Below are 22,018 nucleotides of genomic sequence, written 5' to 3'. Positions count from 1 at the left end.
CAGAGGAAAAGAGGTGGTTAACTGGGGAGGAAATCACCGCTAAACTCAGACCCATAGTAGATAGAGTCAATTTTTTGCAAGTACTTCAGGTACGAACATTTTGTACCTCCAGGCTCAGGGATTTGAGTAAGGAAGCTACTACGCACACTCTGGATGAGGTCATAGGTCCAACAACTGGGCGGGCGACCATTTCAGGAATGTATAGAGCATTGAGAGAGGGTTTTGTTCGTCCGCAATTAAGGATTAGTTTTAAAAGCTGGGAACGGTGGACTCAGGATCCAGATATAGGAGAGACCATACTGGGGGGTTGGGAGACGGTATGTAAGAGTGTGATAAATGAGAGCTGCAGGGAAACCTATTTCAAGTTGATGCATACAGCTATATATGGCTTTAATATCTTGCCCTCACAATTTTTCCCTGATCGCATTACAAGTTGTCCCAAGTGCAATACACCACTGACGAATTTGTGGCATGGAGTGTGGGGGTGTGTACATACGAAACGATTTTGGGGGATGGTACAGAAATATATTAAGGACCATTGGAAAACGAATCTCCCAATGACGCCTCAAGCGCTACTATTCCATCAGGCGCGGCCGCCAGAGGAAGAGGGTGCTCGAGGAGTAAGATCACCTCCCGTGTTGGTGCACACGATTTTACTGGTAGCTTTGAGATGCCTCCTGAGTCACTGGTTAGAGGCAGACACGCCGGGGTTAGAATTGATTGTGTCACGGCTGAAACAGTTATTGGTTCTTGAGAGGGTGGAGGTGGAAAGGCGGAAGGAAACGGGAACCAAGAAGCTATTTGATAAGTGGCAAGTATTTATAGAAACGCAATGTACAACAGCCGAAATAGCGGAAATTGTTAGGCCTTTCCAGTACACAAAGAGGTACTGCACGCAGCTCTTGGCAGGCGTTTTAGGGAGGATGCAACTGTGAACCAGCTGGGGGAGAAAGGATGAGTGGAAACTCATTGATGATCTAGGTGGTGTTGGAGTTGGGGGAGTCATGTTTGTTTGGTCCATCTGAAGATCGACAATTATGCCATGTTTCTATGTTGGTGTGTTTATATGTTATGTTGAATTTAATTTAAAAGTTAATCCCATGACAGTTGAGTGCTGCGCACTCATGATGTAACTCTTACGTGAAATGTTTGTAAGAAAATGTGAAAACTGACAATAAAAAGGATATTTAAAAAAAAAAAAAAAGAGTGTCAAATTCAAAGATGAACTTTATTCACCTGCAGAGTTATAGTCATCTAAAGAAGCGCATAGCAAAATTGTGAAATTTGCTCTGGTCATTTAGCTGTAAAACAGCCTAGTCCTTAACCGGTTAATATGAAAAACAAAAAAAAATACTAAAACATTACACATATTTGGTATCGCCGCATCCATAACGACCCCACCTATAAAGAGATTACGTTATTAACCCACACGGTGAACGCTGTATAAAATAAAATTAAAAAAACAATGCTAGTATTGCTGTTTTCTGTTCATCCTGCCTTCAAAAAAATTTGATAAAAAGTGATCAAAAAGTCGCATGTACTTCAAAATCATACTAATAAAAACTAGAAGTCGTCCCGCAAAAAACAAGCCCTCATACAGCTGCATCGGCGTAAAAATAAAGCAATTATGGCTCTTAAAACATGGTGAAACAAAAACAAATAATTTTTTTTAAAAAAAGTGTTTTTACTGTGTAAGGGTATGTGCACACGTAGTTTTTTGGGCCGTAAACGTCCCGAGAAACGGCTGAAAAATCGGAAGCAGAACGCCTCCAAACATCTGCCCATTTATTTCAATGGGAAATATGGCGCTCTGTTCCAACGGGGCGTTTTTTACACCTCGTTTTCCAAAAATGGCACGTAAAAAGACGCCCGCGAAAAAGAAGTGCATGTCACTACTTGGGACGTTTTTGGAGCTGTTTTTCATTCACTCTATAGAAAAACAGCTCCAAAAATGGCCGTAAAATACGCCGCGAAAATTGCGAGTGGCTTAAAAAAAACTTTTGAAAATCAGCAGCTGTTTTCCCTTGAAAACAGCTTTGTATTTTCAGAGGTTTTTCGCCATGCGTGTGAACATATCCTAAAAGTAGTAAAACATACAAAATCTATATACATTTGGTATCCCCACAATCGTAATGACTCGCTGAATAAAGTTATTATGTTTATGGTTTTTTTTTCCCATTACCCTCCCAAAAAAGTTAATCAATAAATTATATATACCCAAAATAGTAATTAAGAAATAAAACTTTTCCCGCAAAAAACAAGACCTTATACAGCTACACTACCGTTCAAAAGTTTGGGGTCACCCAGACAATTTTGTGTTTTCCATGAAAACTCACACTTATATTTATCAAATGAGTTGCAAAATGACTAGAAAATATAGTCAAGACATTGAGAAGGTTAGAAATAATGATTTTTATTTGAAATAATAATTTTCTCCTTCAAACTTTGCTTTCGTCAAAGAATGCTCCATTTGCAGCAATTACAGCATTGCAGACCTTTGGCATTCTAGCTGTTAATTTGCTGAGGTAATCGGGAGAAATTTCACCCCATGCTTCCAGAAGGCCCTCCCACAAGTTGGTATGGGTTTGATGGGCACTTCTTGCGTACCATACGGTCAAGCTGCTCCCACAACAGCTCTATGGGGTTGAGATCTGGTGACTGCGCTGGCCACTCCATTACAGATAGAATACCAGCTGCCTGCTTCTTCCCTAAATAGTTCTTGCATAATTTGGAGGTGTGCTTTGGGTCATTGTCCTGTTATAGGATGAAATTGGCTCCAATCAAGCGCTGTCCACAGGGTATGGCATGGCGTTGCAAAATGGAGTGATAGCCTTCCTTATTCAAAATCCCTTTTACCTTGTACAAATCTCCCACTTTACCAGCACCAAAGCAACCCCAGACCATCACATTACCTCCACCATGCTGGACAGATGGTGTCAGGCACTCTTCCAGCATCTTTTCAGTTGTTCTGCGTCTCACAAATGTTCTTCTGTGTGATCCAAACACCTCAAACTTCGATTCGTCTGTCCATAACACTTTTTTCCAATCTTCCTCTGTCCAATGTCTGTGTGCTTTTGCCCATATTAATCTTTTCCTTTTATTAGCCAGTCTCAGATATGGCTTTTTCTTTGCCACTCTGCCCTGAAGGCCAGCATCCCGGAGTCGCCTCTTCACTGTAGACGTTGACACTGGCGGGTACTACTTAATGAAGCTGCCAGTTGAGGACCTGTGAGGCGTCTATTTCTCAAACTAGAGACTCTAATGTACTTGTCTTGTTGCTCAGTTGTGCAGTGGGGCCTCCCACTTCTCTTTCTACTCTGGTTAGAGCCTGTTTGTGCTGTCCTCTGAAGGGAGTAGTACACACCGTTGTAGGAAATCTTCAGTTTCTTGGCAATTTCTCGCATGGAATAGCCTTCATTTCTAAGAACAAGAATAGACTGTCGAGTTTCACATGAAAGCTCTCTTTTTCTAGCCATTTTGAGAGTTTAATCGAACCCACAAATGTAATGCTCCAGATTCTCAACTAGCTCAAAGGAAGGTCAGTTTTATAGCTCCTCAAAACTGTTTACAGCGGTGCTAACATAATTGCACAAGGGTTTTCAAGTGTTTTCTAATCATCCATTAGCCTTCTAACACAATTAGCAAACACAATGTACCATTAGAACACTGGAGTGATGGTTGCTGGAAATGGGCTTCTATACACCTATGTAGATATTGCATTAAAAACCAGACATTTGCAGCTAGAATAGTCATTTAGCACATTAACAATATATAGAGTGTATTTCTGATTAATTTAATTTTATCTTCATTGAAAAAAACTGTGCTTTTCGTGCAAAAATAAGGAAATTTCTAAGTGACCCTAAACTTTTGAACGGTAGTGTATGTCGACACAAAAATAAAAAAGTTATAGCTCTTCGAATGCGACGATGGAAAAACGCAAAAAATAGCTAGGTCATTAAGGTTTAAGATAGGCCGGCCATTAAGGGGTTAAACGCAGAGATCTCGTGAGAAAAGAAATCCCAGTCATGCTCACATGATGCTGGACGCTGAAAAACAACTGCGCAGTGGACATTTTTTGAGAAGAGAGGCACATACGCCAAACTACCAGTACATTGGCCAAACTGGAATATCTTACCAGGAACTTGAGTGGCGCCCATGTATGTGCACCCGAAGTCAGAAAGGAGGCACAGGTAACCTGGGTCCCCAGGTATCAGGGTAGATAACCTTGATACATACATTTTGAAGGAGTCCAGGAGCCAGATACTGGAGTTCAGGATGACTGTGGTCCGATGCTGAGGGACAGGTATCACCTGTATACAGCATCAGGGGAGTATGGTACATTCAACACTGTGTCCCAGGCCTTAGGGACAGAGAACACTCTGTATAGAGGGCCTGAAGTAATGCTGAAGGCAAATAAAATACATCTTCATTCTGGTCTCTGGGTGCTTTATAGGGGAATGCTGATTGCTTGATTGTTTAAGTGTTTGTTTTTTTGTATGAACTGATTATTAACTCTGTCTCTTCTATCCGGCTGTAAATAGACTTTAACCCCTTTGTATGTGCTGCTGTAGGACGAACAGGAAATACAGATCATATATGTATATATATATATATATATATATATATAATAGCTTCATAAAGCTGTTTATTTCAACCTGCATTCTATTAAAGGCGTGACTTATACTCCTGGCCCCAATGCAAAATTTGTAGCATGGCCCCATGTACCATGTAAAACACTGGTGTCTTCTTTTGTGGCAATCGCATTCCTTATTGTTACACCTCTGACAGCAGTGCTGACACATAGATTTTCAGACAAAGCACTGAATAAACAGATAATCCAGATTTCACCATGTACGTGCATTTATCTGTATGACTCATATTTCCGGCTGTGTATAAGAACTTTAATATGATTATGGCTGGTAACACTTCTGCATTTCTAAAATTGATTGTAAATGACACCGCTGTGATGTTAGACCTGTGAATTCATATTAAATTTCATATGCCATGAGTCTAAAGCAGAGGTCATCAACCCGTCAATTGCCATCAACAAGTTGATTACAGGCAGGTCCCGAGTAGATGATGGACCAAGCACTACTTTCAACTTTACTCGCACCCTCAGGGCGCTGATGAAGTAGATTACTGTGGCAGAGCTTAGGACCCATTGGCTTCCATGCACTGATGCGTCGCACACCCCACTTCTTGAACAATCAACGTGGTGCCAGGGTTATTACGTCACTCTGCGTAGAACGTATTCCCGGCTGCCTGCTCCTACCCCTCCATCTAACTTAGTAATGGAGCGTCTTCCAACTAAGCTCTTCTAATATAGTGGGACAGAAACACTCCATCAGATTACTCAGGATGCGGATGAAGTTGAAAACAGCAGCAGAGCTCAAGAGGCATTGGCTCCGTGTCTCGCTGCTTCGCCACACCCCCTCTTGCCCTACTACTGTGCTCTAAGCATAAGCACATCACACTGGATAGCACATATTCGTGGCTACCTGCTCCTGCATCCACCTGCAGTTCTGATTTGAGGTCTGTCCACACTAGATGAGGACGGACTGTTTTAGCTCTGGTCTATTGGAGGACGATGGGGGTAATTGGGTGTGCTTGGGCAGGAATTGGACGTGGTTAGATACATGGCTTAAAAAAATAAATTGCTGTCTTGCACGCCATCTAATGTTTCCCTCTTTCCTTTAATTAAATGGAAGTATGACTATGTGGACGCTCTGATTGGTTGAATTATTTTGAAGCTATTATGTGGGCACTATTACTGATGGAGGGCAATATCTGCAGACGAGTCATGGCAGCAAGAAGTGTTTATGGGTAGCTGGGCCGAATTGAGATGAAGAAAGAGATTGTCTACAATTAGAGAAGACGTCACCTGTGAGTTACTAGATGCACTTGTGTATTTTGCCTGTGAATGCCTCTCATCTGTGCTGTTCTCCTCTGTATGGTCTGTGATGCTGAATTTAATTTAAAAATAATATTAAGACCCTATCAATGCCCTTAATAACATGCACACCACCCTCAGTACCAAGTAGATCTTAAGACCCTCCCAAGTTTCAATAGTAGATCTCCATGTCTCTAAGGTTTCCTACCCCAGTTCTATAGTAATAAGCAGCAGACTAATTATATAAGTAAAAACTTATCTCCTGTATTTCCAAAGAAAGAGAACTTCTAGTAACAGTAAAAGAAAAAAAAGACAAACAAGTTGAAGGCCATACTGTCACGTTTAAAGTGAGAAAATGTGCACTTGGCAGCAGGGTGTTGTCAGAACTTGACGTCCCTGAAGTGTGAAGGTCAGTGTTTCACTATTTATAGGGGTAGGGATAAACATACACTGAGTCTCTACCACCATGATGCTCCGATTCATTGCTGTTCTCCTGGCAGGTAGGCTTTTACTTTTAATCTGAGATATACAACCAATTATCATCTTTAACTACCATGATTATGGAGAAGTCATCTATGAAGAGTATTTAATAATGCATTGAATTGCAAGGTTCTATATATGTTACAAAAAAGTTTAGTATTTGCGTTCTCATCTGGAGTACTTATCAATACCAGTGCGGTGAAGGAATATGGCTTAATGGGGATATATTCAGTGTCTGGAGCTAGCTCAGAATAGGAGGGACAGTGTGCAGAAGGATGTAGTGTAGATATTGAAATCATTTGTGGGCGCAGGATTTTGCTATAATGAATGTAATTTGGAAATTACATTGGCCGGATAGGGGATTATATTTAACCTTTTAGACCTTCTTTACATCACAATCTATTTTGTGTACCATGACAACCGTGTTTCAAAACTAGATATAAGCCACATGCATTTTTGCGGTTTTGTGTTTATCAGTGTTTTTTCATGTATAGGTAATTGAAGAAAATGTTCCTGGAAAACTGTGATAATGTGCAGTTCTTGGATATTTATAGCTTTTATAGAAAACTACTTGAAAAAAACTGTGATTGTGGTTTCTACATGTAGGTTTCCTGGCCAGCAGGATGCATTATGATTGATAGGTTTAAGCAATGACACAACACATATTTCCAAGTTTATTATATTTAATAGCTGTCTCCCAGGTAACAAATCACAATGTAGCATATTTATCAATGCAATTATGGCAGTTTTCTGGCAAATTTACATAAAAAATAGCATTGAGCACTCCCACCACTATTTTTGGACATCTACAGTTCTAAAAAGCTGGAGTGGCGACATTTGCTAGATGCACCCTGGAGTAGTTTGGTATCTGCGTCATAGATATAAGCATATGCTATACTACTACCCCCAGTGTTTATAAACTGTGTTAAGGGGTCTCTTGTTAACTACTCCATACTCTAGGCACCCTTGATCTGGCCCTGGAAGACACTGGGGCAAAGACTGGCAGGGGGACTTTGGCATTTTGATATGTGCATAGTCAACTAATTGAAAATGTCTTTCTAATAGTACATGTTGGAGGAATGATCTCTAATAACTGATTCATGCGTTTGTGTGGATATCTGTCCATACACTTCTCTCCATTAATTTTTAGGTGTAATCGCAGCACAGCGTGATCTGGCTGAAAGCGATGTGATTCTGAGACTGTTTTTTTTATGACACATCATACTTTGTTAGTGATACATTTTGGTCGAAAAATTAGCAGTTTTCAACAATTTTAGTTCTCTGATTTTAAGATACAGTCATACCACACAAAATACTTTATGTTGGCATCATTTTTTTTAACATCCTTTTATTTTTTTTAATAACATTAGAAGGCTTATAAATTTAGCAGCAATTTTTCACATTTTAAAGAAAATTTCCAAAACCTACTTTTTTAGGGACCAATTCAGTTCTGACGTGACTTTGAGGGACCAATATAATAGAAACCACCACAAAATGACCAGATTTTAGAAACTGCACTCCTCACAATATTCAAAACTGCATAGTGCGCCACTCGACTCAAACACAGTCTTCTGAAATGAAGGAGCACCTTATGGATTTCAGGGCCTTGATTTTATTAGGATATTTTTCAGGCACCATGTCACATTTGCAGAGCCCCTAAAGTACCTGTACAATGAAAACCCCCAAAAAGTGACCCCATTTTGGAAACTACACCTCTCAAGGAATTTATCTAGGTGTGTAGTAAGCATTAGGACTCCACAGGTGTTTCATAGAAGTTATAAACACTGGGCCATGAAAATGATAAATTGAATTTTCTCCAATAAAACTTTGGTTTATCCCCAAATTATTGATTAATACAAGGGGTGATAGGAGAAAGAGCACACCATATATGGTTGTAAACTTCTGTATGGGCACACGGCAGGGCTCAGAAGGGAAGTAGCACCATTTGGCTTTTGGGCACAGTTTCTGCTGGAATATTTTTTGGGCGCCATGTTGTGCTTGCAGAGCCCCTGAGGTACAAGTCCAGTGAAAACCCCCAATAAGTGACCCCATTTCAGAAACTACACCGCTTAAGGCATTTATCTAGGGGTATAATGATCATTTTTACCCCACAGGAGTCTTCCAGAATTTGATGCAAAGAATGAAAAATTGAAAATTTTTCACAATTATGCCATTTTAATGCCCAATACGTTGTGCCGAGCATGTGTTATCGAAGACACTTCCCCCATACGTTGTTGTGGAAAACCCTGAGAAGTAACCCCATTTTGAAAACTACACCCCTTAAGTGAATTTTTACAAAAATGTAGAAAGATTTTTGTAGACAAATTTGTCAATAAAAATTGTTGTGTTAGAAATTTTATGAACAAATTAGGATTTTTTTTGCGGACAATTTAGTTAATAATATTTGTGGCGCACCAATTAGGAGTAAAACTTATGGTGCACCAATTAGGTGGTATAACTTGGCGTGCACCAATTAGGAGTAATGCCTCATGCTTGTGAATTGCGGACCCATTCATATCTATGGGCCCATGCACACGACCGTGGTTTCCACGGTCCGTGCATATGCCGGGAGCCTGGACCGCAAAAAAGATAGGACATGTCATTATATAGTCCGCATTTGCGGTCCGGGCTCATTGAAATCAATGTGTGCACGGTCCGTGATTTGCAGCGGCCCGCAGATGACACTCCGCGGCCATCCATGCTGTGCACACAACTAGGGTCGTGTGCATGAGGCCTAAACCTTATGGCGCAGCAATTAGGTGGTATAACTTGGCATGCACCAATTAGTTGTAAAACTTAGGGCGCAGCAATCAGGAGATATAACTTGGCGTGCACCAATTAGGAGAAACACATATTGCACAGGGCAGCAACCAGGTGGTATAATGCGCTGTGCGCCAATTAGGAGTTAAATTGTATGTTGATGGGGGTGATTCAAGAACCACCACCTCTGAGGAGGGTGGGGGGCAAAGATGAGGGGCACAGGTGGGGTGATACAGGCGTTAATCAACTTTTCTGGGGTGGTCAAGGAGTTAACTGGTGTTTTAGGGCCTATTTCTTCCAATTTTTCAACGGAGCTGTCTCACTAAAGGAAACAAGCAGATAGAGAGCGGCTGCAGTAAAAAAAATGTGCACCCCCCAATCTGCACGTGTCATAATGCTGTAATTGGTCAGTCGCATTGACTGACCAATCACAGCAATTGCCGGTCGGGGACCACCATGATTGGTCCCTTGGCCGTTAGTAGTGATTGGCTGTTGTCGGTGACAGCAGCCATCACTACTGTGTCACCGTGTCATTTGACAAGGTGACAGTTTAAAGCCATTCGGTAACAGTATGGCATGGTGCTCAAACGTGCTACTTGTGATGCCGTACTATTACAGCATGGTGGGGCATGGGGTTAAGCTAAGAAATATGAAATGATGATGGCCAGATTAACAGTATAAATATTTAGTCACACTATGGCCAGCAGATGGCATTGAACTACCACACATCAACATTGTGTAATATTGAAAGATTATAATATGGACATTTTTGAAGGTATGTTTGGGTTTTGCTCAGATTTTCTCTTTTTTATCTCTAAATGACCATGTCAAAAGATGCTTCCCACAGTTTCTTCATTTTGATATATTCAGAGATGATCAATTACAGCACTGCGGAAGCTTCTAAATGTGGCCCTCATAGCAAGGATCAAAGCTATTGTCTCTGCCAACTTTCCTCCTTTAGCATGAAGATGAAGTGTTGGGTTGTGTAGACATATTATAATCTCACAGACACAGGCCTACAGGATTGTGGGGTATTTCCTGTGTATGGATCAGTGATAAGTAGCCATATTCTATCAGGTTGTGTAACCCACTGCAAGCATATACTGTATCTAAAAACATCATGGGCCAAAGTTCTTATGTATCTCACATCTACTGTGTCCACTGTAAAATACAAAATATCACCTCAAAATTCCATGTCCTGTAGTATTTTTACGATCATGGGTCTTATAATATCATTATAATTTGCGTAAGAAGTTACTTTTATTGTTATATATAGAGCACACTTTTTGGTCGTCAAATTTTTTAAATGCATTATATATAATTATTGCAGATTCGTGGCAAAAAAAATTGGAAAAAAAAATAAAATTATCACGGACATGTCTCCGCTCCTTTAGTAACATGTTTTTATTTTGTCCCAGTATCCTGTGCCTGTGCCTCACCTCACAGTCGGGCACTCTGGCAGTTCCACAGTTTGATCAAATGTACCATTCCTAACAGTGAACCCCTGAAAGAATTTAATAATTATGGATGTTATTGTGGACTTGGAGGAGGCGGCACTCCCAAGGATACTCTGGACAGGTAAGCATGCATTGAAGCATATGTGGCGGGTTCTCTCTACTTCTAATATAGTATCCCCGACAAAGGTGTACAGCACGTCCATGGCATGATGCTATGGTTTATTCTAGTTATGTATTTTTCTCTACAGCCAATATCACACACCACCGGATTCTTAGGGCCTGTTCACATCAGCGTTGGCATTCCGTTCCGGGGTTCCGTCAGAGGTTTCCGTCGGGTGAACCCCGCAACGGAAAGTCAAACTGAAACCACAGCTTCCCTTTCCGTCACCATTGATATCAATGGTGACGGAAACATTGCTAATGGTTTCCGTTCGTCACCATTCCGGCAGGCTTCCGTTTTTCTGACGGAATCAATAGCGCAGTTGACTATGCTATTGATTCCGTCATTGAAACGGAAACCTGCCGGAATGGTGACAAACAGAAACCATTAGCAATGTTTCCGTCACCATTGATATCCCGTATAACCCTTTTAATACATGTTTGGATTTACAACTTTTTTGTGATGAAAGCACCATTCTAGTGTCACATTTACTAGTTATCCACTACTTTAAATGCTGAAACAGACAGAAAGATACTCCACATATTGGTGCAAATCTGAATGTCAAGAATTGACTCTGCCTATTATTCTTACAGATGCTGTCAAGTCCATGACAACTGTTATTCACAAGCCCAGAAACACTCCAGCTGTGGTGGATTTGTAGATAATCCATACACCAAGAGTTATCAATATAGCTGCTCAGGAACAAGTATCACCTGTACATGTAAGCAGTTTAAATTTCTAGGAATGATATTAATTTATATGGGATAGTAATGTATTTAAACTAAAATGCATAATTACAGATGTAAGCTATGTGGATTACAGTAACAGTTACATTTCTAATACCTTTCCCACTGAAACTGGCAGGATCTGCTAACAATCGAATGTTTATAGGGCCTCCGGACTATCCACTGATGACCAATTTTAGGGGAAAACGCGTTGAGCCACTGATATCTGGCAGACGCTTATCTCCCTCAGGCGATAAATATGCATACCCAGCCACTGAATTTCTTCTAGTTAACAGAGTGGGCAAATGGGGCATTGGAGTTCTGAACAAGGAGACTGGAGCACTGGCCCCTAGTAAAATGTAATAGTAAAAGCTGCACAACCACCTCTTCTATCACATATTAATACTTTTATACTGTTGGAATTACATTTAAAAACGTTTCAATTACCCATGTCTTGCTAAGGCCGTATTTATTGCTCACGCTGCGCTAGGCCGTAAGTCACAATCCACCCCCCATTAAAGGCCTATTTACACTCGATAATTATCCTCATTACTCATTCGTTTTTGAGCAATTCTAATAATAAGTGGTCAGAGTTATTACTTATTATTGATCATCAATTGTGATGCCATAAAAATATTTGTAATCAGTACCACGATTGATAAATAAAAATGCTACTCATAGTGACATTTACACAAGGCATTGCTACCTGGGGCACAACTAGGATCTGGTGTTCAGTGGTGTGGACTGTGTTCCCCAAGAGCCATGTGCTTTATTGTGAAACACAGGCACTATGTTGTACAAGGATCTATCTACATAGATTAGCCCTACCCAAAAATAAAAATAAATACAGTGAACGAATAATACCACCATAATGTTGCTGAATGAAAAAACACTACAAAAATATCAAAGTTACACACCACACCAAACAGTGTTCATATAGTGGTCAGATACCACAACGGCAGCCTGCTGAGTATCACCACACTAATAATGTGCTGCTCAGTTCTTCCAAATACTGTACTACTGTAATGATGGGGGTAAGGAAACAGACAAGTGAGCCCTAATCTACCCGCCACTCAGTCCCTGCCTACTTGCAACGACCCGCCCTAGGCGACGGGGTACAACTGGGCGACGGTCCTTACGCTCAATAAGTGCACGACAGACAAACAGACAAGGGTACACAGAAGCTAAGGGAAATGGGGCAGTTGCCCACGGCAACACCTTGAGCAACAAGAGTGGTGAACGAGCCGAGTCAAACCAGGAGTGTACGAGGTACCAAACGCAGAGCAGGAGAGTAGTCAGTAAGCCAGGGTCAATATGAAGCAGGGTCAAATAGTTCAAGAAGCTGCAGCAGGGCCAGGAAACCAAACGAGAAGAATCACAAGCAAGGAGGAACAGGAAAGGCAGGTATAAATAGACAGAGGGCGGGAGCCTATCTCCGTCTGGCCAGGCTGTGATAGGCTCTCCCACTCCTAAGCCTGCCATCCTGAGTGGTGGAAGATGGAGTCAGTCTCACAGACATAGAAGCAGGTGCAGACTGATTACCTATGGGCTTTGACACAGAAGCTGTGCCTGGTAGATCCTTTACAACTACAGTTAAAGATAGTGCTTCACAGTAAATAGTGACATACACATAGGGACCCCCAAAATGCCCCCCAGTAAAAAGCATCATACAAATAGTAAGCCATAGTAAATAGTGCCATAATAGTGCCCCATATAAAATTGTACAATATAGTGCCCCCCTATGTGCCCCATATAAAAGTGTGCCATGTATAGTGCCACATATAAAGTTGCACCATGAATAGTGCCCAGGGCCGGACTGGGACTTAAAATCAGCCCTGCCATTTTTAAGTACACAGGCCCACCGCAGGCCATATGCAGCTGCCAGTGTTGGGCTGGGACCACCTTTCAACTATACAAGACATGGGGAGATTTATTAAAACAGGTGTAAACAGGTGTAAATGAATAGAGGAATAGTTCCCGATACCTCCAACTCCAACGAATCCACTGCTTTTCTATGAGTATAATGAACATGCTTATTATTCTAGAGGATTCATTTTCGGAGCCGAAAAAAATTTAAGCAGACTTATTTCTGCTGCACGTGAATGGGGTATAAAATAGCTCATTCACTATTAATGGATGCAGAATGTTAGTAGATTTGAAAGGGATTTAGGCGTAGAAACAGGGACTTAGTCCTAATCAAATCCTGATTGCGTGATCATTGTCTAATACTGACGTATAAAGATTGCAAATTATACCAGTATGCAATGTTAAAATATCACCATACTGTAACTAAATAGTATGTTTTCAATTTTATATTCAGCCATATACACATGCACTCACATGCTGGACACATGACACTCAGATGCAAAACACGGGCTGGACACATGCTGCATTCCTGCTACTCACACCTAGGACACATGCACACACACACCACTCACACCTAGGACACATGCGCACGCACACCACTTACACTTATGACTCATGCGCAGTACATATATACAGCACTAGAACCAAGCTCAGTACATATATACAGCACCAGAACAAAGCTCAGTACATATATACAGCACCAGAACCAAGCTCAGTACATAAATACAGCATCAGAACCAAGCTCAGCACATAAATACAGCACCAGCACAAATACAGCTCCATTTAGTGCAACCCCTGCCGTAAAACTAGAGCTCCCAGCATGGACCGAACAGTGGTAAGGATATGCTGGGAGTTGCTGTTTCCCAAAAAAAAAAACATACCACCCATCATCTCGCTGCAGATCATACAGTGACTACAGTAGTGATTAGAGGCAGAATAAACATTTATATTAAGTGAGTCACCGGTGACAATTTCAGATTCTAGTTGTTCTTATTCTCTTTTCTTCTCCATCTGGTCCAGACCTCTATGATGAGTTCTCCCGGCCACGACCCATTTCTGCAGAGTTTGCCGCTCAGATGTCTTCAGCTACTCACTATTCAAACACTTCTGCACCTATAAATGAAGATAAAATTTTCATGGTGCCCCACATATAGCCCACCCCTGCAGACAATGCCCTACATATAGCCCCCTGTAGCTAGTGCCCCACAGGTAACCCACCCCTGTATATAGTGTCTCACATATAGCCCACCCCTATAGATAGTGCCCTACAAATAGCTCCCCTATAGATAGTGCTCTACATATAGCCCACCCCTGTATATAGTATTCCACATATAGCTCCCCCTGTATATAGTGCCCCACATCCCCACATATAGAGTCCCCTGTATATAGTGCCCCACATATAGACCCCCTGTAGATAGTGCCCCACATATAGACCCCCTTGTATATATGGGCACACATCCCCACATATAGACCCCCCTGTATATAGTGCCGCACATCCCCACATATAGACCCCCTGTATATAGTGCCCCAGGCGCTGAATGGTCGGGTACGGAATATGCCCGGCCATTCAGCGCTAATGCATGTATTTCTACCTGTGTATAGACGCAGGTACAATTACTGCAAGAGGGGGTGGCTGTCGCTAGCCACGGGGCCCCCTTCGGTGCTAGCGACGCCCCCAGGCATGAGGGGGCCCGTGTCAGCCGGCCCATAAATGTTAGAGGCTCGGTGGCGCGGGACCCGTAGTAGCAGCGCCACGGACATATGGGGGGGGGGTGTCGGCTAGCCGCGTGCCGCTTAGCGGCAACTACGGCTGCTACCGCGGTATTTACGCCACTGCCTCAATCATCTGTACAGATCATACAGTAATAATTAGGCTTCGTTCTCATCTGTGTCGGGGTTCCGTTCATGGGTTCAGTCAGACCTTTTCGTCAGGGGAACCCACAAACGGAAACCAAATGGAAACCAAAGCTTTCCATTTGCATTACCATTGATTTCAATGGTAACACTTCCATTGCTAATGGTTTCCGTTTGTCTCCGTTTCGCAAGGTCTCCGTTTTTTTGGTGTTATCAGAGTAGTCGACTGTATCCACCTGTAATCTATCACATCTAACGTAGATGTGATGTATTATAGGTGGATCCTGCATGCCAGAGACACACAGGATTCGCTGACACTGAACCCATCAGTCCCATCAGGATTCAGCGTAAGATACAGCTGCTAGTATGTTTTATGTACTACATCTCTTCTGAAAATATTCTTGCATTATAGTGCCCACCAGATGCCGTGTCATTTGTCTTGTTTCTATTGTTTTATTTACTGTACTTGTTTGTACTGTAACAAATTATAAAAGTTTTAGAAAAATAAAGCCTTTAAAAGAAAAAAGATACAGCTGCTCTGTAAACAGGACGCAGAGCAGCTGTATCTTAAAAAGTAAAAAGATTTTTTAATAAAAACGAATTATAAAGTGGCACAAAATACACTGACTGACATTTTGACATATATATATATATATATATATATATATATATATAAAATCCCTTTCAAAGGTGTACATAACCTTTAATGCAAACAATCAGATCGTAACAACCATTGTCCAATAAAACACGTAGCACATGCAGTTTTACCAAAAGTCGGTGCAGTTCTTAAATGATTGTTAACGTCCGCAAAAAACTGCATGGACATTAAGGACTTATTCACACGAATGTATAATAGGTCCGTGCAACGCGCGTGATTTTCACGCACCTCGCACGGACCTATGTTAGTCTATGGGGCCGTGCAGACTGTCCGTGAGTTTCACGCAGCGTGTGTCCGTTGTGTAAAACTCACGACATGTCCTATATTTGTGCGTTGTTCGCGCATCACAAACCCATTGAAGTCACTGGGTGCGTGAAAATCACGCGCAGCACACGGAAGCACTTCCGTGTGACGCGCGTGATTCGCGCAACAGCAGTAAAAACTATGAATGAAAACATAAAAGCACCACGTGCTTTTCTGTTTACAAACATACAAACAGAGTGTCATAATGATGGCGGCTGCGTGAAAATCGCGCAGACACGCATCATACGTGGCTGACACACGGAGCTGTTATGTACCTTTTCCGCACGCAAAACGCTGCGTTTTTTGCGCACGCAAAAAGCACACACTAGTGTAAGTCCGGCCTAACAATCATTTTAAAACTGCGCTGACTTTTGGGAATTCAGCATGTTGACGTGGTTTGCAGCTGTAACATTGTAAGACAGCAGCTACTATATGTATATACTGTACAGGTATGTTTACATAGGGCGGATATGCTCTGTAAAAGCACACAGCGTATCCGCCCTGTGCGCCGCAGGGAATTCAAGCTGAAAAACCGCACCAAATTTTGGTGCAGTTTTTCAGCCAGGAATGGCCGCTGCGGAAAACTCAGCAGAAAAAAAATAAAAATGGATACTTACCATGGCGATGCTTCCCTCCTACATCCTGCAGCCCTAGGATGACGTTTCATCCCATGTGACCGCTGCAGCCTGTGATTGGCTGCAGCTGTCACATGGGATGAAACGTCATCCCAGGAGGCCAGCCCGGACGAAGAAACAGAATTCTGGGTAAGTATAAGATTGAAAAATTTCTGAGTTGCGTTTTTTTTGCGGCGGAATCGCTGCTTTTCCGCCACAAAAAACAACATCTGCTATTTGTTGCGGGTTTTACCTCCCCATTGAATTAAATGGGGAAAACTCAAAACAAATAAGCAGCATTTACGCAAATACAATTGATATGCTGCGGAATAAAAAACCATACCGCAGGTAAATTTCTGAGCGTTTTTTCTGCTTATAATTTACGCAGCATGTGGATGAGATTTGTTCAAATCCCATCCACTCTGCTGCTACTGTATTAGGGCTTGTCCACACTTAACGGAATTTATTGCGTATTTTCCATCCGGAATTTGCGGATGGAAAATACGCAGCAGAATACAGTAGCAGCAAAGTGGGGGAGATTTAACAAATCTCATCAACACGCAGCGTAAAATTTCCGATCAGAAATTGACCTGCGGTGCGTATTTTTCGTACCGCAGCATGTTAATCCCCGCTGAGGAAAGTGTACAGAATTGCTGCGTTTTTCTGAGGAGATGTCACATGCACACATTATACACATATAAAGTACACATTGTAAGCAGACATGCACTTACTTTTTATGTAGGATATTTGTGAAGGGAGTTCAGAAGGTTGATGGGGTGAGATTCTTCACTCCAGAACTTCTCCTGCTCACAGCCCGACACAGAGCCCGCCGACTGTCTCCCCTCCCCCTCTCTCATGTCCCGACTAGTAAAAGCAGCAGGAGGGGAGTTTGTGTGAATAGTAGGGAAGGGGGGCTGTACGGGGAGCTTTTAAGGTAGCACAGGGAGTTTTAGTAATAGCAGCACAGACCACGGCTGCTATTACAGTCGGACAGCAGTTCTTAGCTGCTGTGCCGCCCCCTTAGAAATGCTGTACCATGCCGTCTGAGACACTGATCATTTGGGGCGGCCAGGAGGGGGCCCACTGTTCACCTGCCCATCTGGCATTTGCCAGAACTGCCAGATGGCCAGTCCGGCCCTGATAGTGCTCCATGTAAAATTGTGCTATGTATAGTGCCCCATATAAAGTTGTGCTATAAATAGTGCCGCCCCATGTAAATCTGTGGCATATAGAGAGTGCCCTAATAAATAGTAACCAGTTTAAAATACTTAACTATTCTCGTTCCCCTTTAAACCTCCAGAACCTAGCACAACATATAGCCCTGATATTGCTGTTGGTAGAGTTTGGGAAGCTGTGGAGGGAACTGAAAGGTGAAAGCCCCTAGGTAGTTAATGCCTAAGGGCAATCACCCCTTTCCCCCTCCCTATAATTCGGGCCTCATCCAACATATTTGGTTCATTGCTTAGAAAGGCAAATAATTGTTTATAGAGGAGATTGAAGGAGTCTCTAATGCATACATTTATTATGAAACTCCAGCTTTCTCTGGTATAGGAATGACATAGTCACACATTTAACTAGTAAAATACCAGAGATAAGCTAAACCAGTAAAAGGGAAATTGACCTAATATTTAAAGGAGTTCTCCGGGACTTAGGATTGGTCATCAATAGAAGATTGGTGGGGGTCCGACTCCCGGCACACCCACCAATCAGCCTCTTCTTTGTTTACTAGGTAGAGCACCGTAGACTTCCGTAGCGGCTGTGCCTGGGATTGCAGCTCAGTTCCATTCACTTGACACGTACAGGAAATGCAATCCCAGGCTGCTTCAGTCTGCAGATTGCTGTGATTCGGACCCCCAACGAACTGATATCGATCTATCCTAAGGCTAGGCCATCAATATAAAATTCCCAGAAAACCCATTTAAACCAAATACTGCTCATTCAAAGAAAATAGTGTCATGATTTGTATTCATCACCAGATAGTCCACTGCAAAAAATGGAAAGATAAACTATGCATTTAAAGGAGACGCAACAGGAAAAAAATAAAATAAAATCAAGGCCCTTTAGTGTGCGTGTGTATGTATGTATGTATGTATGTATGTATGTATGTATGTATGTATGTATGTATGTACGTACGTACGTACGTACGTACGTATGTATATGTGTATATATATATATATATGAATATAATGTGAAAAGTATTTTTAATATCATACTTCTAGGCAGTGATATAATTGCTTTAAGTTACAGGTCCAAAACCTGAAACTGCATTACTCAGAGATTCCAATGACAAAATGTCCTCAGCAGATTTTGTCAAGTTCAGTGTTGTCATATAGACCTTGTGTAAAATTTAAATCAGTAAATAAATCAATGTCCACAGACATCCATAAATACCTTACACTTTTTAAGCCAGGTAGGAAGTATTGATTTATTTGGTGACTTTAATCCACATAAGTGATTATATGTTGGCATAGATGTAATATTATTATTTTATTAGGATGTCCCCTTGAAAGAGTTTAGGCAGTAGGTGTTCACAGTGGCGGATTAAGTAGACCATAGGCCCTGGGCTGTTATCCAAACTTGGGCCCCCCTTCTTCATCGCCGCCTTGTAACTATTGTTAACACTTCCTTTTTGTCCAGACATAAACAAATGGGTGTTACTACTTCCCTTGTCAAAAGGCTGTGTCCCCACATACTGACAGTCTCCAACCATCGCTGACAGTATCGCACCGTGTAGGGACACATTCTCCTGACAAGGGGAATAGTAACACTTATTTGTCTATCAGTCCTGGACTGCACAAAGACTTTGTGAAATACAAGGATTTCCTATAATAAACATGTCAGTAGAGATGACAGATTGTCTATAAATCTAGTGACTCACAGGTGACGACGTAGTTTTTTTCCTCTTTTCTTCTCCATCCAGTCCAGACTTCATGACGACTTTTGCCGGCCATGACCCATTTCTGCAGAATTTGCCACTCAGATGTCTTTGGCTCCTCACTTTTCCAACATTTCCACACCTATAAACAAAGATAATATTATCATGGCGCCACACACTGTGCCCCTAAATATAATAGCACCAAACACTGCGCCCCTGAATAAAATAGTGCCAAACGCTGGGCCCGTAAATATTATAGCACCATAGACTGCGCCCCTGAATATAATTGTGTCAAACACTGTAGATAGCACCACACACTGCCCCCGTAGATAGCGCTACACACTGACCCCTGTAAATAGCGCTACACAGTCCTCCCCCTCTGTAAATAGCATCACATAGCCCTCCCCCTCTTTTATATAGTGCTACACAGCAATTCCCCTTAGATATAGTGATACACAGCGCTCCCTTCTATATAGGGCTATACAACAATCCCCCCTTGCATATAGTGCTACACAGCGTCTCCCCCCTTGGACCTGCAGCTCTTGTAATTGCTCAGTATAATGTCCCCCATAGCTGCCCCCACAGTATAATGCCCTTCATAGCTGCCTCTACACAGTATAATTTTCCCCTTAGCTTACCCTACACAGTATAATGCCCCATAGCTGTGACACAGTATAATGCCTCCATAGCTGCTACACAGTATAATGCCTCCATAGCTGCGACACAGTATAATGCCTCCATAGCTGTGACACAGTATAATGCCTCCATAGCTGTGACACAGTATAATGCCCCCATAGCTGCTACACAGTATAATGCCCCCATAGCTGCTACACAGTATAATGCTCCCATAGCTGCTACACAGAATAATGCCCCCATAGCTGTGACACAGTATAATGCCCCCATAGCTGTGACTCAGTATAATGCCCCCATAGCTGCGACATAGTATAATGCCTCCATAGCTGCGACACAGTATAATGCCCCCATAGCTGTGACTCAGTATAATGCCCCCATGGCTGCGACATAGTATAATGCCTCCATAGCTGCGACACAGTATAATGCCCCCATAGCTGCGACACAGTATAATGCCCTCTATAGCTGCGACACAGTATAATGCCTCCATAGCTGCGACACAGTATAATGCCCTCCATAGCTGCGACACAGTATAATGCCCCCATAACTGTGACACACTATAATGCCCCCATAGCTGTGACACAGTATAATGCCCCCATAGCTGCTACACAGTATAATGCCCTCCATAGCTGCGACACAGTATAATGCCCCCACAGCTGCGACACAGTATAATGCCCCCATAGCTGCTACACAGTATAATGTCCCCATAGCTGCGACACAGTATAATGCCTCCATAGCTGCGACACAGTATAATGCCCCCATAGCTGTCCTACACAGTATAATGCCTCCATCGCTGCGACACAGTATAATGCCTCCATAGCTGTCCTACACAGTATAATGCCACCACAGCTGCGACACAGTATAATGCCCCCATAGCTGTGACACAGTATAATGCCTCCATATGTACGTACCTAATAAATAAAAAAACATAATTACTTACCTATCCCGGTTCCCACGAAGGTGGGGGATGCTTCTCCTCCTCTGCACTGTCCCGTGAGTGACTCCGTGCAGACAAGCGCGATGACGTCACTACATCGCGCCTGCCTGCGCCGAGCCGCTCACGGCAGAGTGAATGCTGGAGCGAGGCTCCAGCATTTAACCCAATTGAATCTGCGTCCTGAGGACGCAGATTCAGTTGGAAGCGGGACAGAGCGGGAGCTAGCAGCGCTGCATAGTTTTTTAAGATTGTGTGCGATGGGCCCCCTGGGAGCCTCAGGCCCCGGGCGGCCGCCCGAACCGCCCATATGATAATCCGCCATTGGGTGTTCACTAATCATGAACCCAAAATCCCATGTCAGTGGGCTCAAACTGTTTCTTCCAACAATTGTTCATCTTATCTGCCATTTTAGAGGATATTTAGTGCACAAAGTACTCATTCTGCAACTTTTTAAGGAAATCTTTAAGATGTTTAGTGATAGATGCATGTTAGCTCCATACGCCAGAATTCCTGTCTTCTGATTATGACATTCCGTATGTCTCCCAACAGCTTATAGTGATGCCTGTGCCCAGTTTATCTGCAATTGTGATCGAGCTGCTGCCATTTGCTTTGCAAATGCTCCATACAACTCAGCCTACAAAGATTTGGATAAAAGCAAATCCTGTTAAGTGACAGTAATATAAAGTGAAATCAAATAAAAGCGTAAAACCAAATGGTCTGTGTTATTGTTTGCCTATACCACTGTTGGTCAACCTATGACATTATTGGGGTCTTAGATGGGGCTCTTGACTGTACCTGAAATTAGCATA

The 22,018-nt window shown here is 42.3% G+C and overlaps 1 protein-coding gene across 1 annotated transcript; it reads left to right on the top strand.

Moving 5' to 3' along the window:
* The first annotated feature begins 6,305 nt into the window (after positions 1 to 6,305).
* Positions 6,306 to 21,914, top strand: PLA2G1B (phospholipase A2 group IB). Its single transcript, XM_075831220.1, has 4 exons — positions 6,306 to 6,390; positions 10,549 to 10,708; positions 11,341 to 11,468; positions 21,759 to 21,914. The coding sequence occupies exons 1-4, from the start codon at positions 6,357 to 6,359 to the stop codon at positions 21,875 to 21,877; spliced, it is 441 nt and encodes a 146-aa protein (XP_075687335.1). The 5' UTR covers positions 6,306 to 6,356; the 3' UTR covers positions 21,878 to 21,914.
* The last annotated feature ends 104 nt before the right edge of the window (positions 21,915 to 22,018 follow it).

Source organism: Rhinoderma darwinii, chromosome 1, assembly GCF_050947455.1.
Source record: "Rhinoderma darwinii isolate aRhiDar2 chromosome 1, aRhiDar2.hap1, whole genome shotgun sequence".
Classification (NCBI taxonomy): Eukaryota; Metazoa; Chordata; class Amphibia; order Anura; family Rhinodermatidae; genus Rhinoderma; species Rhinoderma darwinii.
The sequence above is the reverse complement of the archived record's forward strand: the minus strand, read 5'-3'. Positions and strand labels throughout refer to the sequence as shown.